This window comes from Eriocheir sinensis, chromosome 42, assembly GCF_024679095.1.
Source record: "Eriocheir sinensis breed Jianghai 21 chromosome 42, ASM2467909v1, whole genome shotgun sequence".
In the NCBI taxonomy this organism is placed as follows: Eukaryota; Metazoa; Arthropoda; class Malacostraca; order Decapoda; family Varunidae; genus Eriocheir; species Eriocheir sinensis.
Genome location: NC_066550.1, coordinates 13,095,874 through 13,122,494, shown reverse-complemented (window position 1 = coordinate 13,122,494; position 26,621 = coordinate 13,095,874). Strand labels below are relative to the sequence as shown.

General features: G+C 44.2%; 1 protein-coding gene across 6 annotated transcripts; it reads left to right on the top strand.

Moving 5' to 3' along the window:
* Positions 1-3,892: 3,892 nt before the first annotated feature.
* LOC127010049 (diacylglycerol lipase-alpha-like) lies at positions 3,893-26,533 on the top strand. Of its 6 annotated transcripts, XM_050883770.1 has the most exons (14): positions 3,893-4,051; positions 6,628-6,805; positions 7,565-7,649; positions 10,666-10,850; positions 11,514-11,666; positions 12,528-12,750; positions 13,564-13,641; positions 14,183-14,406; positions 15,174-15,315; positions 15,564-15,769; positions 17,930-17,953; positions 19,709-19,841; positions 21,112-21,208; positions 23,918-24,136. In XM_050883770.1, exons 2-14 carry the CDS (start codon positions 6,654-6,656, stop codon positions 24,001-24,003), a joined length of 1,788 nt encoding a protein of 595 aa, XP_050739727.1. In that variant the 5' UTR covers positions 3,893-4,051; positions 6,628-6,653; the 3' UTR covers positions 24,004-24,136. The 6 variants fall into 6 exon arrangements, with proteins under 6 accessions (XP_050739727.1, XP_050739722.1, XP_050739728.1 ...); XM_050883765.1 differs by lacking the exon at positions 21,112-21,208 and having other exon boundaries at positions 23,918-26,533; XM_050883771.1 differs by lacking the exon at positions 17,930-17,953.
* The last annotated feature ends 88 nt before the right edge of the window (positions 26,534-26,621 follow it).

The following is a 26,621-nucleotide window of genomic DNA, read 5'->3' as shown; positions in this document are numbered from 1 at the left end:
TATATATATATATATATATATATATATATATATATATATATATATATATATATATATATATATATATATATATATATATATATATATATATATATATATATATATATATCCTGTTCCTTCAACCTCCCTCTATATTAGGCTATTTATTCTGTAAATTTCTTTACTGTAATATTTTCCTTAATATATATATATATATATATATATATATATATATATATATATATATATATATATATATATATATATATATATATATATATCCTCTTCCTTCAATCTCATTTTATTTATTAGGGTTTTTCTTCTTTAAATTTCTCAAGCGCTTCAATATTTTTCTTAGCAACTGATTAACTATGTACAACTTCCTTTTATTTATTATACTCTCTAAAACGCTATTTTCTTCTTTCAACCTCCCTTTATTTATTAGGCTTCTTCCGTAAAAATCTTTACCGCTGATATATGTTTTTTAGCAACTGGATAAACTATATACAACCTACTTTTATTTATTAGGATTTTTTTCTTCTACAAATTTCTCTAACGCTTTAATATTTTTTTAGCAACTGATAAACTATCTAAACACCCTCCTCTTCCTTGAAACTCCTTTTATTTATTTGGCTTCATCTGTAAATTTTTCTACCTCACAAACATTTTTCTTAGCCACTGGATCAATTATATATATATATATATATATATATATATATATATATATATATATATATATATATATATATATATATATATATATATATATATATATATATATATATATATATATATATATATATATATATATATATATATGTATACAGCACAAAAAGACAGCATACAAGTTAATAAAAAGAAAAGACTAGAAAATAAAATATAAGGAACGAGGAACAAATTACATAGTTATAAATTGGAACAAGAAAAGTAACAAAAAGACGAACATAGAAGTTAATGAAAAGAAATACCTGGAAAAATAGGGAAAGAATAGATTAGTTAGTTGTAGATTGGAATAAGAAAAGAACCAAAAAGACAAGTATAGGGGTTAAAGAAAAGAAATAACTAAAAAATATAAAGAACGAAGAATAGATTAGTTAGTTATAGATTGGAATAAGAAAAGCACCAAAAAGACGAGCATACAAGTTAATAAAATAAATAACTAGAAAATAAAAGGAACGCAGGATAGATTACTTAGTTATAGATTGGAATAAGGAAGGTACAAAAAAGACGAGCATAGAAGTTAATGAAAAGAAGTATATAGAAAATATTGAAAGAAGAATAGATTAGTTAGTTATAAATTGGAATAAGAAAAACACCAAAAAAGACAAGCATACATGTTAATAAAAAGAAATAGCTAGAAAATATAAGGAAAGAGGAATAGATTAATTAGTTATGAATCGGAATAAGAAAAGAACCCAAAAAGACAAGCATAGAAGTTAATGAAAATAAATAAATAGAAAAAATAAGGAAAGAATAGATTAGTTTGTTATTGATTGGAATAAGAAAAGCACTAAAAAGACGAGCACAGAGGTTAATAAAATAAATAACTAGAAAAATAAGGAACGAAGAATAGATTAGTTAGTTATAGATTGGAATAAGGAAAGTACTAAAAAACGAGCGTAGAAGTTAATGAAAAGAAGTAAATAGAAAAATATGGAAAGAAGAATAGATTGGTTAGTTATAAATTGGAATAAGAAAAGCACCAAAAAAGACAGGCATACAAGTTCATAAAAAGAAATAGCTAGAAAATATAAGGAACAAGGAATAGATTAGTTATAAATTGGAATAAGAAAAGCACCCAAAAAGACGAGCATACGAGTTAATAAAAAGAAATATCTGGAAAAATAAGGAAAGAATAGATTAGTTAGTTATCGACTGGAATAAAAGAAGCACCAATAAGCCAAGCATTGAAATTAATTAAAAGAAATAACTAGAAAATGTAAGAAAAGAATAGATTAGTTAGTTATTGATTGGAATAAGAAAAGTAGCAAAAAAGACGAGCATAGAAGTTAATAAAAAGAAATAACTAGAAAAATAAGGAAAGAAGAATAGATCAGTTAGTTATAAATTGGAATAAAAAAAGCACTAAAAAAGAGAGGCATAGAAGTTAATATAAGAAATAACTCGAAAATATGAGACGAAGAATAGATTAGTTACTTATAAATTGAAATAAGAAAAGCACCAAAAAGACAAGCATACAAGTTAATGAAAAGAAATTTCTAGAAAAATAAGGAATAAAGGATATATTAGTTAGTTATAGACTGGAATAAGAAAAGAACCAAAAAAAGACAAGCATAGAAGTTAATGAAAAGAAATAACTAGAAAATATTGAGAAAGAAAAATATATTAGTTAGTTATAAATTGGAAAAAGAAAAGTACCAAAAAAGACATGCATAGAAGTTAATGAAAAGAAATAACTAGAAAATATAGAACGAGGAATAGATTAGTTAGTTATAAATTGGAATAAGAAAAGAACCCAAAAAGACTAGCATAGAAGTTAATGAAAAGAAATACCTAGAAAATATAAGGAAAGAATAGATTAGTTAGTTATTGATTGGAATAAGAAAAGTACCCAAAAGACGAGCATACGAATTAATAAAAAGAAATACCTGGAAAATATAAGGAACGAATAATAGATTAGTTAGTTATAGATTGCAATAAGAAAAGCACCAAAAAGACGAGCATAGATGTTAATAAAAAGAAATGACTAGAAAATATAAGGAACGAAGAATAGGTTACTTAGTTGTAAACTGGAATAAGAAAAGCACTTCTTTCGCTGCATTCATCGTCAACAAACGAAAACCCTTATGCATTATCCCAACTACAATAAAAAGAATTACTGATGACTGTTTGTGTGTGTGTGTGTGTGTGTGTGTGTGTGTGTGTGTTCGGGGCACTCTTCATTAATTTTTTTTATTGTAGTTGGGATAATGCATAAGGGTTTTCGTTTGTTGCCGACGAATGTAGCGAAAGAAATAAGGAGACGAAAAATAGCCTAATTCACCACAAGCGGCGGCGACCGGCGGCCAGGCAGCGGGCAGTCATGCGTCGTCGCTGTACACATCCTTCAAACCGTTCTGTGTTATGCTCATGTCACGTTTTATCAATAATCTGATCGCACCAAAGCGTTCAGGAGACTTTGCTCTATGAGATGAAATTGTTTATTTCAACCCTGGTTCAAAGACTGCTGAGAAAAGCGATGATAAGTAAACCGTGTTATAAACACTTCGGAGCTGTCTTGTGACTTCAACTCATCACATTTCCTTTATGTTTTACAAGCCTTGAGTGTTGTGCTCGGTGCTGAGTCACCGCCTCGCTGACCTCCCAAGCTCCCACCATTTTGTCCTGCTTTCCGTTTCCATCACAGCTCCCGTTTCCATTATTTTATTATTTTATTTATTTATTGGATTTATTGGATAATTCTTGATGTCCGATTCTTTTTCTTTTTTAGGTTGCTAATAAATATTGTTATTGTTATTAGACTATGATGGAGTACCCATATCACCGAGATATCCACTCACGGAGTGATGATCTCTCTCTCTCTCTCTCTCTCTCTCTCTCTCTCTCTCTGAATGAAGTGAATATTTATTTTTTCGATAAAAAAAATAGCATGTATAGTTATTATGGATGTACTCGATCATAGTCTAATAACAATAACAATATTAATTAGCAACCTAAAAAAAAAATCGGACATGAAGAATTATCAATAAATCCAATAAATAAATCCGAGCAATCTGGTACCGGCACCGAGCAATCTGGTACCGGTACCGTACCGTTTAGCTGGTACCGTTAGTACCGGTACTGGTTCCGGTACCTGCCCACCCCTGACATTCTCTCGTTTGGCTCCAAGCAGTGTCACGCATAAACCACGCCACGGCCGTGTCTCCTCCCACAAACCTGCGTATGACTTGACTTGGTGTATACAGGCTTAGGTAATGGGTTCAAGTTGGATGTCACACTCTCGTTTCAGTCGTGTTGGTGGCGGAGCTGGTGTGGCTGGTGCTGGGTGTGGTGTGGCTGTCCAAGCATTACCGAACCTGCACCTCCCAGGCCGCGAAGGATGCTCTGCTGGGTGAGTCTTGAGGCTGGATGACAGACGTGTGTGTGGGGGAGGAAGAGGAGGAGTGTGTGGTTATGATATGGTGGACTTCCCTTCCTCTTGCTCCTCTTCCTCTTCCTCTTTAGATGTATACAAAGATAGAACTCACACAACTCTCCTCTCTCTCTCTCTCTCTCTCTCTCTCTCTCTCTCTCTCTCTCTCTCTCTCTCTCTCTCTCTCTCTCTCTCTCTCTCTCTCTCTCTCTCTCTCTCTCTCTCTCTCTCTCTCTCTCTCTCTCTCTCCCTCTTGTTCCTCTTCCTCTCCCTCTTTAGATGTATACAAAAATAGAACTCACAACTCTCCTCTCTCTCTCTCCCTCTTGTTCCTCTTCCTCTCCCTCTTTAGATGTATACGAAGATAGCACTCACACAACTCTCCTCTCTCTCTCTCTCCCTCTTGTTCCTCTTCCTCTCCGTCTTTAAATGTATACGAAGATAGCACTCACACAACTCTCCTCTCTCTCTCCCTCTTGTTCCTCTTCCTCTCCCTCTTTAGATGTATACGAAGATAGAACTTACCACTATCCTCTCTCTCTCTCCCTCTTGTTCCTCTTCCTCTCCCTCTTTAGATGTATACGAAGATAGAACTTACCACTATCCTCTCTCTCTCTCCCTCTTGTTCCTCTTCCTCTCCCTCTTTAGATGTATACGAAGATAGAACTTACCACTATCCTCTCTCTCTCTCCCTCTTGTTCCTCTTCCTCTCCCTCTTTAGATGTATACGAAGATAGAACTTACCACTATCCTCTCTCTCTCTCCCTCTTGCTCCTCTTCCTCTTCCTCTTTAGATGTATACGAAGATAGAACTTACCACTATCCTCTCTCTCTCTCCCTCTTGTTCCTCTTCCTCTTCCTCTTTAGATGTATACAAAGATAGAACTCACCACTATTCTCTCTCTCTCTTCCTCTTGCTCCTCTTCCTCTTCCTCTTTAAATGTATACGAAGATAGCACTCACACAACTCTCCTCTCTCTCTCTCCCTCTTGTTCCTCTTCCTCTCCCTCTTTAAATGTATACGAAGATAGCACTCACACAACTCTCCTCTCTCTCTCTCCCTCTTGTTCCTCTTCCTCTCCCTCTTTAAATGTATACGAAGATAGCACTCACACAACTCTCCTCTCTCTCTCTCCCTCTTGTTCCTCTTCCTCTCCCTCTTTAGATGTATACGAAGATAGAACTTACCACTATCCTCTCTCTCTCCCTCTTGCTCCTCTTCCTCTCCCTCTTTAGATGTATACGAAGATAGAACTTACCACTATCCTCTCTCTCTCCCTCTTGCTCCTCTTCCTCTCCCTCTTTAGATGTATACGAAGATAGAACTTACCACTATCCTCTCTCTCTCTCTCCCTCTTGTTCCTCTTCCTCTCCCTCTTTAGATGTATACGAAGATAGAACTTACCACTATCCTCTCTCTCTCTCTCCCTCTTGTTCCTCTTCCTCTTCCTCTTTAGATGTATACGAAGATAGAACTCACCACTATCCTCTCTCTCTCTTCCTCTTGCTCCTCTTCCTCTTCCTCTTTAGATGTATACGAAGATAGAACTTACCACTATCCTCTCTCTCTCTTCCTCTTGCTCCTCTTCCTCTTCCTCTTTAGATGTATACAAAGATAGAACTTACCACTATCCTCTCTCTCTCTCCCTCTTGTTCCTCTTCCTCTTCCTCTTTAGATGTATTCAAAGATAGAACTTACCACTATCCTCTCTCTCTCTCCCTCTTGTTCCTCTTCCTCTTCCTCTTTAGATGTATACAAAGATAGAACTTACCACTATCCTCTCTCTCTCTCCCTCTTGTTCCTCTTCCTCTTCCTCTTTAGATGTATTCAAAGATAGAACTTACCACTATCCTCTCTCTCTCTCCCTCTTGTTCCTCTTCCTCTCCCTCTTTAGATGTATACGAAGATAGAACTTACCACTATCCTCTCTCTCTCTCCCTCTTGCTCCTCTTCCTCTCCCTCTTTAGATGTATACGAAGATAGAACTTACCACTATCCTCTCTCTCTCTCCCTCTTGCTCCTCTTCCTCTTCCTCTTTAGATGTATACAAAGATAGAACTTACCACTATCCTCTCTCTCTCTTCCTCTTGCTCCTCTTCCTCTTCCTCTTTAGATGTATACAAAGATAGAACTTACCACTATCCTCTCTCTCTCTTCCTCTTGCTCCTCTTCCTCTTCCTCTTTAGATGTATACAAAGATAGAACTCACCACTATTCTCTCTCTCTCCCTCTTGCTCCTCTTCCTCTTCCTCTTTAGATGTATACGAAGATAGAACTTACCACTATCCTCTCTCTCTCTTCCTCTTGTTCCTCTTCCTCTTCCTCTTTAGATGTATACAAAGATAGAACTCACCACTATTCTCTCTCTCTCTCTCCCTCTTACTCCTCTTCCTCTTCCTCTTTAGATGTATACGAAGATAGAACTTACCACTATCCTCTCTCTCTCTCCCTCTTGCTCCTCTTCCTCTCCCTCTTTAAATGTATACGAAGATAGCACTCACCATTATCCTCTTTCTCTCTCCCTCTCACCTCCTCTTCTCCTCCTCCTCCCTAGGCATTGTGGTGTGCAATTGGTGCGTTATGGTGTCCGTGGTCATCACGGTGTGGTGTACTTTTGACGCCGCCGGCCGGAGCTGGGTCAAGATGAAGAGATACCAGCGATCCATGCGAGACTCACACTCCAAGTTCCAGTACCGACGATCAGGGAACAGGAACAGGAATTGGAGACACAGGTGAGAAAGAGGAGGAGGAGGAGGAGGAGGAGGAGGAGAAGGAGGAGGAGGAGGAGGTAGATTAACTCCAAGTTCCAGTACCGACGATCAGGGAACAGGAACAGGAATTGGAGACACAGGTGAGAAAGAGGAGGAGGAGGAGGAGGAGGAGGAGGAGGAGGAAGAGGAGAAGAAGGAGGAGGAGGAGGAGGAGGAGGAGGAGGAGGAGGAGGAGGAGGTAGATTCACACTCCAAGTTCCAGTACCGACGATCAGGGAACAGGAACAGGAATTGGAGACACAGGTGAGAAAGAGGAGGAGGAGGAGGAGGAGGAGGAGGAGGAGGAGGAGAAGAAGGAGGAAGGAGGAAGAGGAGGAGGAGGAGGAGGGGACAGGTAGAGGAAGAGGTAAAAGGGAGAGAGAAGGGAGAGGAAGAGAAAGAGAACAGAAAGAAAGGAGAGAAAAGGGAGGAGAAGACTCAGGGAACAGGAGAGAAAGGGGAGAAGGAGGAGGAGGAGGAGGAGGAGATGGGATAGGTAAAGAGTAAAGAGAAGGGAGAGAAAGAAGTCGGAGGAGAGGAGAGAAGGAGAGAAGAGAGGAAGAGAGAGAAAGAAAGAAAATGGAGAGACGAGACAGAGATAAATAAATAAAATGAAAAAGAAAGAAAATGAGAAAAGGAAGAGGAAGAAATACATATAAGAAAGAAAGAAAATAGGTATAGAAGAAAAAACTACTACTACTACTACTACTACTACTACTACTACTACTGCTATTACTACAGGAAGGTGTTGCGGGCGTACCAGGACAGCTGGGACCATCGCTGTCGACTCCTGTTCTGCTGTATGGGAAAGAGTGACGACGCTAGAGTGAGTAGAGAGAGAGAGAGAGAGAGAGAGAGAGAGAGAGAGAGAGAGAGAGAGAGAGAGAGAGAGAGAGAGAGAGAGAGAGAGAGAGAGAGAGAGTGTGTGTGTGTGTGTGTGTGTGTGTTGGGACCCATTCTCTACTTTTTTTTTGTTTTTTTACTCGCTTCAAGTGGGCCGCAGCGTGTGTGTGTGTGTGTGTGTGTGTGTGGTTACCCGCTAGCGTGTTGTGGTCGAACGCGTGACCCCGAACATTTGAGTACAGCCACAGTCATTCAGCCGCCAATTAAACCACCATTAAGGACTCTCGGCTATAGTAACTGCCCCCTTAATGCGGAAAAGGGGAAGGGGGTGGGAGAGGATAGGGGATAAGGGAAAAACGATAATGGAAGGGAGGGAAAGGGGTGTATTAAGGGAAGGAAGGGGGAAGGGGGAATGTGTTAAGGGTAGAAGAAGAGGGAAAAGGGGGAGAGGGAAGGGGAGATGGAGGAAATAAGGAAAAAAAACGTTAAGGAAGGGAGGGAAAGGGGTGTATTAAGGGAAGGAAAGGGGGAAGGGGGAATGTGTTAAGGGTAGAGGAAGAGAGGGAAGGGAGGGAAGGGGAGATGGAGGAAATAAGGGAAAAAAACGATAAGGAAGGGAGGGAAAGGGGTGTATTAAGGGAAGGAAAGGGGGAAGGGGAATGTGGATGGAAAGGGAAGGAGAAGGGAATGTGTTAAGGGTAGAGGAAGAGAGGGAAGGGAGGGAAAAGGGGGAGAGGGAAGGGGAGATGGAGGGAAAAAAAACGAGAAGGAAGGGAGGGAAAGGGGTGTATTAAGGGAAGGAAAGGGGAAGGGGGAATGTGTTAAGGGTAGAGGAAGAGAGGGAAGGGAGGGAAAAGGGGGAGAGGGAAGGGGAGATGGAGGGAAAAAAAACGAGGAGGGGAGGGAAAGGGGTGTATTAAGGGAAGGAAGGGGGAAGGGGTAATGTGGTAGAGGAAGAGAGGGCAGGAAGGGAAAAGGGGGAGAGGGAGGGGGATGATGGAGGAAATAGCGTAAAATAATCAAGGAAGTTGTCGTGTGGGAGTATGGAAAAGCGGCAGTTCAGCAGTACCGTTATGATGCGACGTAGATGAGCACTGAGGCCACGCGCACTTATAGCGATGGAAAATTACGAAAATATATTAGTTAGGGTTCCAATCTAGCGTGTTTTGGAGGCCCGTGTAGCGGATTTGTACACGCGACGATTGGCAACGCTGTCTGGCCCGGAGGCTGCACGGGGTCACATTCCATTTCCGCGCCCAAGATGACCTATTTTACAAGGCTTTCATGGGCGTTTGAAGCATTTCCAGGGGTAGTTCCCTGACCCTGATTGTAGTTTAACCTTTCCTCTATACCGTGAACCTAAAACAATATACTTGACAACCCGATTATCCTCCCTTTTTGGCATTTGAAAAGAGTTGATGCGGGACTCGGGAGGTGTCAGGGAGATGAAGATGCTGGGAAGATGAGAGGAGGAAAGACTTCACCGTTTCCTCGAGTTTTAAGTGACCTGACCCTTGACGTGGGCATGTGTGGAGGTCAAGGGAGTGCCAGAGTGCCCTAGTGCCAGGAGAACCGGTGCCATGTTGGGAAAGAGACGTACTAGAAGAAGGGAGGCAGTGAGTATAGGAGAGAGAGAGAGAGAGAGAGAGAGAGAGAGAATAAAAGGAAGGAAAGACAGAAGGAAAAGAAGATTGACAGAGAGAGAGAGAGAGAGAGAGAGAGAGAGAGAGAGAGAGAGAGAGAGAGAGAATCATTCACTTCTATACAGTTAATATGAACTAACATAACATTCCACATTCCATCCATTCCTCCTCCTCTTCCACCTTACTCCACAATGACATAAACAACAAAAAAATAACAAAAATAATAATAATGATCACTTCTACTTCACCAATTAAGCCTTCAAATTACCCCACTGACTTAATTATCAACACTAAATACTTAATGAATGGGTAATTAGGATGGCTTAGTAATGGTTCATATTTACACCTATTGATAACACCTGCCTGCACACCTGTTGTATTAATTAGGGTATTCATTCATTTCTTACCTGTGATTTTCTTGCTAGTATGCACACCTGCTTACCTCATAACTCCACACCTGTTTTTTTTTCTTGATTTCCTTTCATAATTTTACTTTCACTTGTTAATTTATTGTCAAACAGGTGAGAAATTTTGTTAGGTTAGGTAAGGCTAGCTAAGGTTAAGTTGGGGGAGGTCAGGTCAGGCTAGGTAATGATATAGTAATGTTAAGTTAGGTCAGGTCAGGTCAGGTTGTTAGTAATGGTAAGCTAGGTCAGATCAGGTCAGGTTGTTAGGTTAGGTCAGCTTGTAAGGCCAGGTTAGGTTAGGTTTGGTTAGGATAGGTTGTAAGGTTAGGCTAGGTAAGGTCAGATCAGGCTAGGTAAGGATAGTAAGGTTAAGGTCAGGTCAGGTCAGTTTAAGTAAGGTCAGGTCAGGTCAGGCTATGTAATGATAGTAAGGTTAAGGTTAGGTTTGGTTAGGATAGGTTGTAAGGTCAGGCTAGTTAAGGATAGTAAGGTTAAGGTTAGGTTTGGTTAGGATAGGTTGTTGGATAAGGTTAGGTTAAGTAAGTTAGGTGAGGTCAGGTCAGGCTACATAAGGATAGTATATTTATGTTAGGTTAGGTCAGGTCAGGTTGCCTGGTGGATTCTCTCAAGCTAAATAGTTCCTTGACCCCCCCACCCCCCCTGCCCCCAGAACTCCTTCATGTCATAAGGTTAGGAAAGGTAAAATTAGGTTAGTTTAGGTCAGGTCATAAGGTTAGGTTAGGAAAGGTAAAATTAGGTTAGATTAGGTCAGGTCATAAGGTTGGGTCAGTTAGGTTAGGTAAGGAAAGGTAGAATTTGGTTAGTTTAGGTCAGGTCATAAGGTTAGGTCAGTACGTGGATTTCTCGAAGCTCAAAAGCCCTTTCCCTTCCTTTCTCATCCCTTCCCTTCCCTTCCAATTTCACCCCATCCCTTCCCCTCCGCCCCCAGAACTCCTTCAGCGACATCGCGCGGCTGCTGAGTGAGTTCTTCCGGGACCTGGATGTGGTGCCCTCGGACGTGGTGGCGGGCCTGGTGCTGCTGAGGAAGTACCAGAAGCTCAACCGTCAGGAGATCGTCAAGAGCACCAAGAATGAGGTGTACGAGTTCCTGTCTGGCGTCCCCGTTACCCCGAGGTGAGTGACAGGGGAGCACAAAATTTGTAAAAAAATGGACAAATTTTCAGGAAATCGACGGACCTCAGTACTGCTCGAATCTTAGCGGGGGTGCGTGGACTCGATCACAGCCCAGGGGGTGGTGCGTGGGCTGAGAAGTTTGGGAACGACTGGACTAACCTAACCTAAGCTAACCTCACCACACAGTACCTTACCATACCTAACCTAACCAAACCTAACCTTACCCACACTAAACTAACCTATCCTAACCTCACTTCACCCTACAGTACCTTACCTTACCTTACCTAATTCTACCTACAGTAACCTAACCTAACCTCCCTCCCCCCACAGCACCTTACCTTACCTAACTTAATTTTACCATACCTTACCTGACCTCTCCTTACCTTACCTAACCTAACCTTACCTTACCTAACCTTACTTTACCATACCTTACCTTACCTAACCTATCCTTACCTTACCTTACCGTACCCACAGTAACCTAACTTTACCATACCTTACATAACCTAACCTTACCCTACCTTACCTAACTTAACCTAACCTAACCTTACCTAACCTTACATAACCTAACCTAACTATACCATACCATACCATACCTTACCTAACCTAACCTAATCTATCCTAACCCCACCCACAGTAACCTAACCTCGCCTCCCTCCCCCCCAGCACGAGGTTCCTGCAGCTCTCGTCTCTGGAGGGTCGCGCGGAGTTTGAGAAGATCGTCCACTACATGAGGTTCGCGCTGGCTATCTATGGCTGGCCGATGTTTGTGGTCAGCAGCACCACCGCCGAGGCCTGCCGACTCTGCCCCATGCTCAGGTGAGTGAGTGATTTATTTTTCTTCATTAATTCATTCTTTTTTTCTTCTTCTTTTTCTTCTTCCTTTCTCATTCCTTCCCTTCCCTTTCTTCTCATTCCTTTCAACCCCATGCTTTTTTTTTCTTCATCTCAAATTCCGCTTTTTTTCTTCTTTTTCTTCTTTTTCTTCTTCTTCCCTTTCTTTTCTTCTCATTTCTTCCAACCCAATGCTGTTTTTTCTCTTTTATTTTTTATTTTTTATTTTCTTCATCCGTCATTCATCTTTTTTTTTCTTCTTTTCTTCCTTTTCCTTTCTCGTTCCTTTCCTTTCTCTTCTCATTCCTTCCAACCTTATGCTCTCTTTTTCTCCCTATTCTTTTTTTATTTATTATTTTCTTCATCTCAAATTCCACTTTTTTTTCTTTTTTTTCTTCTTTTTTTCTTCCCCTTTCTTCTCATTCCTTCTCTTTGCTTTCCTTCTCTCTTAATTAACTCTGCTTTTATTCATTATTTTCTTCAATTCTTATTCAGCATATTTTCCTTTCTTCATTTTCTTCATCCTTTCTCATCCCATCCCTTCTCCTTTCTTCTCATTCCTTTCCTTTCCTTCCCTTTCCTATCCCTTTCCTTCCTTTCCCATCCCTTCTCATCCCTTCCCATTCTTTCCCATCCTTTCCCATCCCTTCCAACCCTTTCCCATCCTTTCCCGTCCTTTCCCATCCGTTTCCTTCCCTTTCTCATCCCTTCCCATCCTTTCCAACCCTTTTCCATCCCTTCCAACCCTTTCCCATCCCTTCCAACCCTATCCCATCCCTTTCCTTCTCTCTTAACACTCCCTTCACCACCACCACCATCACCACTAACACCACCACCTCCACACAGATGCTGGAAATGCTGCTCCACCCAAACGTCGGAGCCGGAGGTGGTGGAGGACAACTGCTGTGGATGCAACGTGGCGGCAATGCGGAGGATGGTCCCGGCGGAGGAGTTTGAGCTGGTGTACGCGACTTACCATGTGGATGTGGGGGAGACGCCCTTCTTCGTCGCGCTGGACCATAAGAAGCGCGCCGTCGTCATCAGTATTAGGGGAACGCTGTCAATGAAGGTAAGGATGATAGGTGTTTAATCCTTTTTCTGTCTTTCTTTCTTTATTTTTCCCTTTTCTTCCTTTCTCCTTCTATTCTTCATTTTTTTCCTTCTTTTTTTCCTTCATTTATTTTAAGGGAAGGGAAGGGAAGGAAAGGGATTGAAAAGGGTAAGGATAGGTGTGGATGGGAAGGGAAGGGAAAGGAAGGGAAGGGAAGGGAGGATAGGGGAAGGAAAGGGATGGGACAGTGTATAAGGGAAGGGATTGAAAAGGGTAAGGATAGGTGTGTAAGGGAAGGGAAGGGAAGGAAAGGGAGGATAGGGGAAGGAAAGGGATGTGGACATTAGGTGTTTAAGGGAAGGAAAGGGATTGAAAAGGGTAAGGATTGGTGTGTAAGGGAAGGGAAGGAAAGGGATTGAAAAGGGTAAGGATAGGTGTACAAGGGAAGGGAAGGGAAGGGAAAGGATGGGAAGTAAAGGAAAGGGAAGGGATGGAAATAAGGGAGGGTTCAGCGATGGGGAAGAAGCTGTATGTATGTGTATTTGTATGTATATTTTTTTTGTATTATCCAAGTTGCAATATTTTAGTTAACCCCAAATTCTCACACATTTCCCTTCCCTTCCCTTTCCATCCCTTCCCATCCCATCCTTTTACATCCCTTTCCTTCCCATCCCTTCCCTTTCCTTCCCATCCCTTCCCTTTCCTTCCCATCCCTTTCCTTTTCATCCCATCCCATCCCATGCCATTCCTTCCCTTCCCTTCTCATCCCATCCCATCCCTCCCCATCCCATCCCTTCCCTTCCCATCCCTTCCCTTCCCTTCCCATTGCAGGATGTGGTGACGGACTTGAATGCAGAGAGCGAGCCTATTCCCATGGACGAGACGAGAGAGGACTGGCTGGGGCATAAGGTGAGTGTGTGTGTGTGTGTGTGTGTGTGTGTGTGTGTGTGTGTGTGTGTGTGTGTGACTAATGGTGTTATGTTTTCTTTTTTTGTCTTCATTCATTTTTTTTTTTTTCATTGCATTTTTGTGTCATTTGCAACCCTGATCTTTCCCTTTTCAGCCCTTCTCTTGATTCCTGTCCCATCCCTTCCCTTCTCCTCCCTTCCCTTCCCTTCTCTTCCTACCCTTTCTTATCCCTTCCCTTTACTTCCCATACCTTCCCATCCCTTCCCATCCCTTCCCTTCCCTTCTCTTCCCTTCCCTTCTCTTCCCACCCTTTCCTATACCTTCCCATCCATTCCCTTCCATTCCCTTCCATTCCCATCCCTTCCCATCCCTTCCCTAACCATACCTTCCCTTCCCTTCCCATTCCTTTCTATACCTTCCCATTCCTTCCCTTCCCTTCCCATCCTTCCCTTCCCTTCCCTTCCTTCTAACTCCCTGTCTCACTTCACCAACCTACCCTCTATATTTCTCTACAATCACACCCACTCCCCCCATGCCCCAGGGAATGGTCTCGGCAGCTGAGTACATCCGCCGCAAGCTTCGGGAGGACAACATACTGACCCGGGCGCTGACCTCTGACCCGACGAGGGGCACCCAGAGCTATGACCTGGTGTTGGTGGGTCACTCCCTGGGGGCGGGGACTGCGGCCATCCTCGCTATCCTTCTCAAGCAGCAACACCCGAACCTCAGCTGCTTTGCCTACTCCCCGCCTGGTGGCTTGCTCAGGTGGGTGACGGGGGAGGGAGGGAGAGAAGGGAGGGTAGGGAGAGAATAGGTAGAAAGAAAGACCAGGAAAAGAGAAGAGGGCAGGGAGAGAAATACATGCAAAAAGGAAACTAATTTATGTGAGTGGTGTGTGTCCTGTGTGTGTGTGTGTGTGTGTGTGTGTGTGTGTGTGTGTGTGTGTGTGTGTGTGTGGTGAGTACCCTCCCAACCTAATCTCATTGTTGTCACTCTCTGGGTACTAGCGGGACCCTCACACACCACACACCCCGTCCTCCGTGCTCAAGGGGGGACAGTAACACTCCTTGGCAGCAAAAAAATCCCAGCCTCCCAGGGCAAAGCCTTAGGCAGATATTTTAAGACACTTTCATTTCTCACATCAACTATTTATAAAGGTCAGAGAGGGCATCAATCGAGTTCTAATGAGTGTTTCTTTAGGTTCACGGGACAGAAGAAGGGTCACACTACCACCAGGGTCATAAAACTATTCCTGGAAATGCCCCAAACTCCTAGGAAAGCCCTGTCAAATAGGTGAACTTGGGCACCGAAATGCTTTAAAATATGTCCCTTAATCCCTTGAGCCATCAGAGGAGTGTGTGTTTTGTTCATCTCATAATGTCTTGTGTTTCATCATACTGTCATCAAATTCTTCCAGGGTGTGCTAGATTTTGCAGACAGTTTCATTTTTACTCACCCGCGCTCCACACACCTCCACCCCCACTCCACACACCACCACCACCACCACCACTTACCACCACTCAATCCCCCAGCATGCCGGCAGTGGAGTACACCCGCAGCTTCATCACCTCAGTGGTGGTGGGCAAGGACGTGGTGCCTCGCATTGGCCTACACCAGATGGAGGCCATGCGCGCCGACCTCATCAACGCCATCCAGCGCTCCAAGGACCCCAAGGTAGGCGCTGCGGCATGGGGTATAGGGAGGGGTGGAGAGGGAGGAACATTTTGGGGCCATAGCCTTGTCAGATGTCCATTCTAAGGCCCAAAAATGTTCAAGAATTTGACCCTAATCTAACCTAACCTAACCTAACCTAACCTGACCTAACCTAACCTAACCTAACCTAACCTAACCTAACCTAACCTAACCTGATGTAACCTACCCTACCCTTACTTAACCTAATTGTCTCTCTCTCCCCCCAATAGTGGAAGACCATCGGTGCGTCCGTGCGTTGCTGCGGGGCGTGGGAGGACAGCGGAGGCGAGGCGGAAGAGTTCTCCACCACACGGGCCGCAATGAGGGACCACGCATCGCACCCCTCAGACTCATCCATCGCACTCACTGTCCACCAACCACTCTACCCCCCAGGCCGCATTTTACACGTCGTCCGGAACCACCCCAATAAGAGGAGGTGAGTATGGGGTGAAGGGGTGAAAGAGGGTGGGTGGGGGGGCATAAGAGTAGGAGGGAAGGGGAAGGGGGGGATGTGTTAGGTGAATATAGGTGGTAGTGTGAGGGGGGTATAGGGATGGGGTGATAGAAGGGGAGAATGTGGTAGGTAAAGTGGGGTGGTAGTGTGTGGGGTGCATGACCTGTGTGGGGGGGTATCGGGATGGGGTGATAGAAGGGGAGGGTGTGCTAGGTAAAGTGGGGTGGTGGTGTGTGTGGGGGGTATCGGGATGGGGTGATAGAAGGGGAGAATGTGCTAGGTAAAGTGGGGTGGTAGTGTGTGGGGGGGTATCAGGATGGGGTGATAGAAGGGGAGAATGTGCTGGGTAAAGTGGGGTGGTATTGTGTGGGGGGTATCAGGATGGGGTGATAGAAGGGGAGAATGTGCTAGGTAAAGTGGGGTGGTAGTGTGTGGGGGTATCGGGAAGGGGTGCTAGAAGGGGGGAGGGGTCCTAGGGGTGCGTAAGGGGAGGTGGGAGGCGAGGAAAAATGATCACCAATTGCCCCAAAAAAGGATTGGTACATAGATTAATTTTTATTGTTTTTTCTAAGGAATGAGAGAAACAAAAGTGATCAAAGGAGACTCGGATAGTTGACCAGGGAACTCATTTGACCCCCCTCTCCTCCCCCCCCCCCCTTCCTTCCCTTAAGCAGTAATAATAATAATAACTAATAATTTTTCAACCAATGTAGAGAATTAAAACATACCACAGTTACCAATACCACCATAACTATTACTACTACTACTACTACTACTACTACTATTACGATTATTATTATTATTATTTTCCTTTCTGATCTTTCTTTTAATTCTTTCTTTCTCTTTCATTTCATATTTCTTCCTCTTATTTAATCTTCCTCCTCCTCCTCCTCCTCCTCCTCCTCTTCGTCCAGTTTTCCTTCTCTCTCCTTTATCTCATTCTCTCTTTCTCTCTCATTCTTTCCTTATTTTATTATTTTATTCTTCTCCTCCTCCTCCTCTTCGTCCAATTTTCCTTCTCTCTCCTTTATCTCATTCTCTTTCTTCTCTCATTCTTTCCTTATTTTAATATTTCTATTCTTCCTCTTCTTCTCTCTTTCTCCTCCTCCTCTTCTTCCAATTTTCCTTCTCTCTCCTTTATCCCATTCTCTCTCTTTTCTCATTCTTTCCTTATATTATTATTATCATTCTTCCTCTTCTTCTCTCTTTCTCCTCCTCCTCCTCTTCTTCCCAAATTTCCTTCCTTCTCCTTTATCTCATTCTCTCTCTTCTCTCATTCTTTCCTTATTATTATCATTCTTCCTCTTCTTTTCTCTTTCTCCTCCTCCTCCTCCTCTTCTTCCCAAATTTCCTTCTCTCTCCTTTATCTCATTCTCTTTCTTCTCTCATTCTTTCCTTATATTATTATTTATATTCTTCCTCTTCTCACTTTCTCCTCCTTCTCCTCCTCTTCTTCCCAAATTTCCTTCTCTCTCCTTTATCTCATTCTCTCTCTTTTCTCATTCTTTCCTTATATTACTATTTATATTCTTCCTCTTCTTTTCTCTTTCTCCTCCTCCTCCTCCTCCTCTTCCCAGTTTCCCTTCTCTCTCCTTTATCCCATTCTCTCTCTTCTCTCATTCTTTCCTTATTTTAATATTTCTATTCTTCCTCTTCTTCTCTCTTTCTCCTCCTCCTCCTCCTCCTCTTCTTCCCAATTTTCCTTCTCTCTCCTTTATCTCATTCTCTTTTTCCCTCATTCTTTCCTTATTTTATTATTTTATTCTTCTCCTCCTCCTCCTCTTCGTCCAATTTTCCTTCTCTCTCCTTTATCTCATTCTCTCTTTTTCTCTCATTCTTTCTTTATATTATTATTTCTATTCTTCCTCTTCTTCTCTCTTTCTCCTCCTTCTCCTCCTCTTCTTCCCAAATTTCCTTCTCTCTCCTTTATCCCATTCTCTCTCTTATCTCATTCTTTCCTTACATTATTATTTATATTCTTCCTCTTCTCTCTTTCTCCTCCTTCTCCTCCTCTTATTCCCAAATTTCCTTCTCTCTCCTTTATCCCATTCTCTCTCTTCTCTCATTCTTTCCTTACATTATTATTATCATTATCAAAATTCCGCATACTCTACAATCTCCATCCATTCCTTTCCCCATCAGACTGAAAAGCGATTCGCGACTTCGGTAAGTTAACATTAATTTCCCCATACGTATAGGCACCCACATGTACATATACCTCCGCACCTGTATACCACTCTTTCATACCTGTAGATGGACCCTGGTGTATACTGTATATGTAGACCTCTCTGTAGCTATGGACTCCTATGTAAGTCATCATATATCTTCCCATATGTATAGGCACCCACATGTATATATACCTCCGCACCTGTATACCACACCTTCAACCACTCTTTCATACCTGTAGATGTACCCTGGTGCATATGTGTGCCTCTGTATACTGTATATGTAGACCTCTCTGTGGCTATGGACTCCTATGTTAAGTGAGGTTAGGTTACGGTATTGATGCACTCTAGTCTAACCTTCTCCCTCTGTGTTCCTTATCTCTATAGCAAGGTTTGTTTACATCTGTGTCTCTCTCTCTCTTATTCCCTCTTTATCTCCCTTATTCACTCTTTCTCTCCCTCATTCCCTCTTTCTCTCCCTTTCCCTCCCTCCCTTCCTCTCTCTGCTACCTCCCTTTCCTTCCTTTCCTTTTCCCTCCCTTCCTGTTCATCCCCCTTCCCCTCTCTCCCTTCCTTCCTTTCCCTTTCCCTCCCTTCCTGTTCACCCCCCTTCCTTCCCCTCTCTCCCTTCCTCTCCCCTTCCTTCCTTTCCCTATCACTCCCTTTCCTGTTCATCCCCTTTCCTTCCCCTCTCTCCCTTCCTCTCCCCTTCCTTCCTTTCCCTTTCCCTCCCTTTCCTGTTCATCCCCCTTCCTTCCCCTCTTCCTCCTCTCCCTTCCTTTCTTTCCCTTTCCTCCTTTCCTGTTCATCCCTTTCCTTCCCTCTTCCTCCCTTCCTCTCCTCTTCCTTCCTTTCCCTTTCCCTCCCTTTCCTGTTCACCCCCCTTCCTTCCCCTCTCTCCCTTCCTCTCCCCTTCCTTCCTTTCCCTTTCCCTCCCTTCCTGTACGTCCCCCTCCCTTCCCCTCTCTCCCTTCCTCTTCCTTTCCCTTTCCCTCCCTTCCTGTACGTCCCCCTCCCTTCCCCTTTCTCCCTTCCTCTTCCTTTCCCTTTCCCTCCCTTTCCTGTTCATCCCCCTTCCTTCCCCTCTTCCTCCTCTCCCTTCCCTTTCCTATATAACTTACAACATGAGAGAAAAAAAGGGAGAAGGGAGATTAAACAAAAATGCCTTCTATAATTCTTCACTACCTGGCCTTACCTGTAATTACCTATTGTGTTCCTGTAGACCTGTATATACACTCTACCTGTATACCTTTGGCCCCACCTGTGTAGTTACCTGTATCTCGTTAGTGGGTATTGAAGGGGTGTTTTTGTATCCTGTATGTTACCTGTATTTTTTGTTTTTTGTTTTGTTTTGTATATTTGATGTGGATAAGTGGGTTGAATTCTCTCTCTCTCTCTCTCTCTCTCTCTCTCTCTCTCTCTCTCTCTCTCTCTCTCTCTCTCTCTCTCTCTCTCTCTCTCTCTCTCTCTCTCTCTCTCTCTCTCTCTCTCTCTCTCTCTCTCTCTCTCTCTCTCTCTCTCTCTCTCTCTCTCTCTCTCTCTCTCTCTCTCTCTCTCTCTCTCTCTCTCTCTCTCTCTCTCTCTCCCTTCCTTCCTTCCTTCCTTCTTTCCTTCCTTCCTTCCTTCCTTCCTTTTCTCCTTCTCCCATCATCCGCAACTTCCCTCCCCTTTCCTTCCTCCCCACCATCTCCTCCCCCACTCCCCCTCTCTCTCACCCCCACACACTAACACCCCCTCCGTCACCTCTCCCCTACAGTCACTGGTTGGCGCGCCCCACCCCGGTATACCAGGCCATCTGGCGAGACAACCGGGAGTTTGACGAGGTGCTCATCTCTCCTTGCATGATTCAGGACCACATGCCTGATAAGGTTTTGAAAGCTCTTGAGAAGGTAAGTGGGGGGGTTATGAGGGAGAGGGAAAGGGGGGGTATGAGGGAGAGGGGATGGGGGGTATGAGGGAGAGGGGATGGGGGGTATGGGAAGGTATGAGGGATGGGGTATGGGGGGTATGAGGGAGGGGGGAATGGGGGGTATGAAGGAGGGGGTAGGGGGGGTATGAGGGAGGGGGTTGTGTGTGTGTGAGGGGGGGATGGAAGTGATTAGAAAGGAAATAAAGAGAAAAAAAGTGAGAAGAAAAGGAAGAAGAGAAAGGAGAAATGAATAAGAGAGAGAGAGAGAGAGAGCTCCAATAATAATAAGAATACACACACACACACACACACACACACACACACACACACACACACACACACACACAATAAAAAAAATAAAAAAATATCGTCAAAACCGGTTCTCACTCCTCGTCAAATTTTGGTAAGTAACAACAACAACAACAACAACAGTATATATATAGATGCATTTTTAAAACAGTTGTATATATATAATAGATTGACTAACTCCTCTTCTTCTTCTTACTTCCATAGATATTTGACCTTCTTGTGTGACCTTTAATTACCTCTATTGACCTTTTCTGTGTCTTAAGTACCTCTGTAGCAAGTTCATTTTTCTCTCTCTTTCTCTCTCTCTCTCTCTCTCTCTCTCTCTCTCTCTCTCTCTCTCTCTCTCTCTCTCTCTCTCTCTCTCTCTCTTTTCTACATCTAACTACTACTACTACTACTACTACTACTATTACAATTATTAAGGTCATTATATATATGGTCTTGGCTGTGCATGGCAAATCGTAGAGATCTATTTAACTCACTATTAACGCTATTGATGATGATGATGATGATGATGGCGATGATGGCATTGCATGTGTTGACGCAGCGCTTGGCATGGTATTGGCACTCCCGGCACTTCATTTTTTTTTTTTTTTTTTCATTTATTAATTTGTTTTTCATTGTGACGAAGGTTGTAAATATTGATGATGATGATGATGCTTAAAAAAAAAAGTATTGTTAATGTTTTTGAAGATACAGTAATTAGATTTTTCATTGAGAGAGAGAGAGAGAGAGAGAGAGAGAGAGAGAGAGAGAGAGAGAGAGAGAGAGAAATCATCACAAAACAACAAAAAAAAAACAAGTAAATCCAAGCAAGACAAGATAACACCTACTTACTCACTCACTCACTCACTTATCCACTCATTCATTTATTATTCATTTATTTATCTTCCGTTTGCATCGTGTGTTTTGTTTATTTCCTTGTTTATTTCCGCACGCAGGTCTTCTTAAACCCTAGTACAGACTCGCCGCACCCCAGGCCCTCCACCACTACTACTAACACTCAGCCTCGCGCCCTCACACACTCCCAGGTGACAGGTATGCCGCACTAACGATCCCTGCTGTGTCCTCTGTCCTCCTGTTCCTCTCGTCACCCTGCCCGGCCTACTCCCTAAGGGTATGGCCACACAGGACGTGGTTTGCTGGGAGGGTAGAGGGTAGCGGGTGGCTATACCAGACGTGGGTAGCGGGTTCCCTCCAAGCTTACCCGCTACCCTCCCAGCTAAGTGAACCCACATGTCGGTTAAAATCGCTCAGTGGCTTGTGGGACGCCAGGCGATCTGCTCCCACACCAGCTTAGACATGAGTAGTGAAGATATGCTGTTTGCTAGTTTTCTTTTTGTTACTTATTTTTGAGGTGTTTTTCAGCACTAATGTTACATGGCGCTAACAGGTTTGTTTACTTTCTTTAATAAATTTGATGTACGGTATGCTCTGTATACATGGTTGCGATTTACTTTAAACATGGTAGTCGGCCCCAGCCCGTCATGGCACAGGCAAGTGTTTATAGTGGCGCCATCTTCTCTTGGCTCATGCTGCCCCCTGGAACTTGTTGTTGATTCACTTGGACGGTTTCCTCTAGAGTCCGGGTTGATGGGTGGTCTTCAGGACAGCATGTGGGTAGTTTTAAGCCACTCGGCGGTGACTGAAAAATCCCAGGTGGTAGCGTGGGGATTCGAACCCGTGTCGTCCATCACGCGGTGAATGTGGGCCCAGCACGCTACCACTCAGCCACAACCTACCTCAGTGTTATGACCAGGCACTGTTCGGCACTAACATTTTCTGACGTTGGTTATCACTTTGGTCAGCCGCACTTCAGTTTATTCAGCAAACAGTCGAATGTTCCAGGAGCCATCCGCAGATACTCAAAAAAACTTATCATTGTACATGTGAGCTTGACAGTACACATTGTTGAATTCACTATGTCTTTCTCGCTGCTTGTTAAAGTCGTGAATCCAGGTCATCTAATTGCAGAGAGAGGAAGAAATAGCTATGGACCGGCAACAGTGGAGGAGGCTAATATCCCGTCCAACCCCACCATAGGGAATAAATGGATGTTTAAACAATGATGATGATGATGATGATGACAGTCCCACTTAGAAGCAATTTTCTTGAGAATATTGACAATGAGCACCGAGTGGGCGTCACCAAAACCTAAACAGTGACTGACTTCCTGTGCGATTTTCCCTCCTCCGATGTGGACACGGTATTGGCCGCCTCTACCCGCTAGGCATCCCGCTTCCCTCTACCCTCCCAGCGAACCGCATGAGTGTGGCCGCACCCTTACTGTCCTTACTACTCGATCCCCTTACTGTTCCCATACCCCTTGTCACTCTACCATTCCTACTGTCCTGCTTACTGGCCCAGCTGTTTCCCCTGCTTACTACCCTGCCCCTACTGCCTCCCCTGCTTACTGCCCTGCCCCTACTGTCCTACCCACTGTACCTACTGCTCTACTGCCCCTGCTTACTGCCTCCCCTGCCGACTGCCCTGCTTACTCCCCTACTCTCCTGCTTCTGCCGTTCAGACATACACAACAAACCTAGGAGTAATTTTTTTTCTCATTATTTTTATTATTATTATTAAGTTATTTTTTCTCAGCGGTTATTATTTTTTTTTAATGATTGGGTTTAATTAACTTATTTATTTATTTATTTATTTTTATTCATGAGAAACTTTTGTGGAATGATGTCTGTCTGTCTGTCTATCTGTCTGTCTGTCTGTCTGCCTGTCTCTGTCTATCTCTCTGTCTGCCTGTCTCTGTCTATCTGTCTGTCTGTCTATCTGTCTATCTCTCTGTCTGTCTATCTGTCTATCTATCTGTCTGTCTGTCTATCTGTCTGCCTGTCTGTCTGTCTGTCTGTCTGTCTATTATCCTCCTTCCTCATCTTACTTACCTGCTAACCTACTCACCATTAATGTACCCACACACCCTACCTGCTTACCTGCCTGCTCGTTAACCTGTTTTTACCTGTGCTATGGAAATGTCAACACTCGTCAGTCCAAAGGTGAGTGTGTGTGTGTGTGTGTGTGTGTGTGTGTGTAATTTTTCCTGGTTATTTTTCTCTTCCTTTCTCTTCCTTTCTCTTCTCATTTTCTCTGTATTCTCATGTATTGTAAAATCTTTTTCATATATTCACATTAAGTTCATTTTCTCCTCTCAATTTCTCTTCTGTATTTCCATATTCTCTCTTTCTTTCTCACACATTCACTCTGTCTATTGTCTCCCCTTTCTCTTCTTCCTTTCTCTCTGTCTCTCTCTCCCTGTCTCTCTGTCTCTCCTTTCTCTTCTTCCTTTCTCTCTGTCTCTCTTCCTTTCTCTTCTTTTTCTTCCTTTCTTTCTCTCTCCCTGTCTCTCTCTGTCTCTCCTTTCTCTTCTTTTTCTTCCTTTCTCTTCTTCCTTTCTCTCTCTGTCTCTCTCTGTCCCTCCTTCTTCCTTTCTCTTTCTGTCTCAGCTTTCTCTTTCTCTTCTTCCTTTCTCTCTGCCTCTTCCTGTCTCCTTTCTCTCTCTGTCTCTCTCTGTCCCTCCTTCTTCCTTTCTCTTTCTGTCTCAGCTTTCTCTTTCTCTTCTTCCTTTCTCTCAGCCTCTTCCTGTCTCCTTTCTCTTCTTCTTTTCTCTCTCTGTCTCTCCTGCATCTCACCTCACCTCACCTTACCACACCTCACTTCCCTCTCACTTTCTCTCCCTCTTACACCTCACCCCTCATGTCCTCCCTACCTCACATCTCACCTGCTGCTCCCCCACAGGTGCTGGAGAGTCCGGGCCCCAGGAAACCCCAGAGGAGCCAAGGGAACAGCCCGACCAGGCGGCGGAGCACAGCATCTACCCCTGACACAGAGACCCACACGCTCCTCACCCCATCCTGCTTCCGCTCATCCCCGTCCTCACACCCCACCACCCCAACTGGCCGCACCCCCCCTAGGATCTCCCCGGTCACCAGCACACCCCTGTCGGCCTCCAAGAGCAACAACCGGCTCGCTACACCCCCGCATAAGCTCCTACTTGAGACTTCATTCACGTGCACGCCAGCGGCCTCGCCTGAACCGCCCTTGGACTTACGACACCATGCGCGGCTGCACTCCCCGGCGATTACGTGGGAGCTGCTGTCCGCGTTAGAAGAGCAGCTGTTACTGGGGATACGCGAGGCAGGGCGAGGGCTTGGGGAGAGGGACGATGACTGGGTAACAGGTGTGGCTCCATTGGCGTCACCCGAAACTCTGAGTGAGGCTTCAAGTATCGTTTCAAGAGCGTCACTTCTGCTACGAGAGGGCCGGAGGGCGTCATCAGTGCCAACATCGAGTATCGCATCTTCCTCACATCACCAGCAGTCCCCCTCGCCTCTCCTCAACCGTAGGCCTCCCCCGGCGCGTCTTGGCATGGGGTATTGCTTCTATGTTGAGACGCCACCCTTGGATTTGCGACGCCAGCAGATCATTGCCTCGGAGCGCCTCCCCGAGTCCTCCGATGATGAGGAGATCCCCCACCGCCCCCTCTCACCCTCCTCCTACATCACCCTAGAGCCAATCGTCCCTACCCCGCCCCCCCAGAAGTCCCCCACCCCAGACAACGAAACACCGCCCCCTCCCCCCACCACCAGCCAGGCCGTCCACGAGAAACCCCTAGCGAACAGCATTGAGGAGAAGGAGGAAGAGGAGGAGGAGGAGGAAGAGGAGGAGGAGGAGGAGGAGAAGACTAAACTGTGTAGTGAGAGAAGAAGAACGTCCCCTGATTCACCCGGTAGTGGGCACAGTCCGGACTCCTCCTCCTCTTCCTCCTCCTCCTCCTCTTCCTCCTCCTCCTCCTCCTCCTCCTCGCAAATCTCACACCGCGTCAAATTTGACTTCACAGCGTCGCAGATGTCACGCGATTCCGGCTACGGCGAGAGACTGAACGGGAACTTAAGTGGGGCCAGCGGGGAGTGGGGAGCGGGGGGCGTGGGGGTGCTTGGGGTAGCCATCGGGGGCATGGGGGGTATCGGGAACATGGCGGGAGGCTGGGCGGGGCATCAACAGGAGTACGGGAGGGGGGCTACGTCGCTGATGAACCCTTATATGTACAGCGGAGCCTCTCCCCAGCTCTCCCCAATCTCCCCGGCAAACACAGACTGCTTCACCTCTCCCCTCACCTCCGACCCCCCTTCCTCGCACACCCCGTCCCTTCTCCCGACGCCGGTTGAGGTAAGGGGTGCGGGGGTCAGCGCCGGACCACATCAAGTCACCCCGCACCCCCCTCACCCCCCTCATCCGCTATACAAAGCCACGCCATTGCTACACGATATCACCCGGTCTCCGAAGGGTGTTACGAGTGTGCCAAGGACAACACAGAGAGCCGAGAGCAGTGTATAGGCGACGAAACCTTGACGGAACGAGTGATGTGTTACGCATGTGTTTTTTAACGGCGAGAAATGCAACTCTGGGGTGAATGAAACAAAAACGCCGACTAAAAAACGCTCGTCGCTCGCTCATCCGAATGCTAAACTAAAAAATCGATATGCCGGAATGGACGTCAATTGTGCGCTGTATAGACGACGGTGAGGCAATAGACGACGTGTAAAACTATCATTATCCGAGTGACGGTGACGATGGGTGACCAGGGAGGGGGATAGATGGTGCGAAAAGGATGGTGAGGGAAAGTGAGGAGGGAGGCCTATTGCTCCGGTAGGCTCTTGTGACGGGTCTGGATGGTAGTCAGCCCCAGCACGTTATGGCGCAGGCAAGTGTTTATAGTGGCGCCATCTTCTCTTGAGCGAAAATGAGTAAATAAGAAGTGAAAATGAGGGAGCGACAAATGAAAGTGAGTGAACATGAAAAATGAAAATGAGTGAATATGAAAAAATGAGGAAATGAGTGAATATGAAAAAATGAGGAAAATGAGGGAGCGACAAATGAAAGTGAGTGAACATGAAAAACGAAAATGAGTGAATATGAAAAATGAAAATGAGTGAATATGAAAAAATGAGTGAATATGAAAAAATGAGGAAAATGAGGGAGCGACAAATGAAAGTGAGTGAACATGAAAAATGAAAATGAGTGAATATGAAAAAATGAGTGAATATGAAAAAATGAGGAAAATGAGGGAGCGACAAATGAAAGTGAGTGAACATGAAAAATGAAAATGAGTGAACATGAAAAACGAAAATGAGTGAAAATGATTAAGTAAGAAATGGAGAATGAGGAAAATGAGGGAATGACGAATGAAAATGAGTGAAAATTAGCAAATAATAAATGAAAATGAGGGAATGACAAATGAAAATGAGTGAAAATTAGCAAATAAGAAATGAAAATGAGGGAATGACAAATGAAAATGAGATGAAAATGAGTGAACATGAAAAACGAAAATTAGCGAAAATAAAAAACGAAAATGAGTAAATAAGAAATGGAAAATGAGATGAAAATGAGATGAAAATGAGTGAATATGATTGTGAAGATGAGTGCAGTGAAGGGAGGGGCT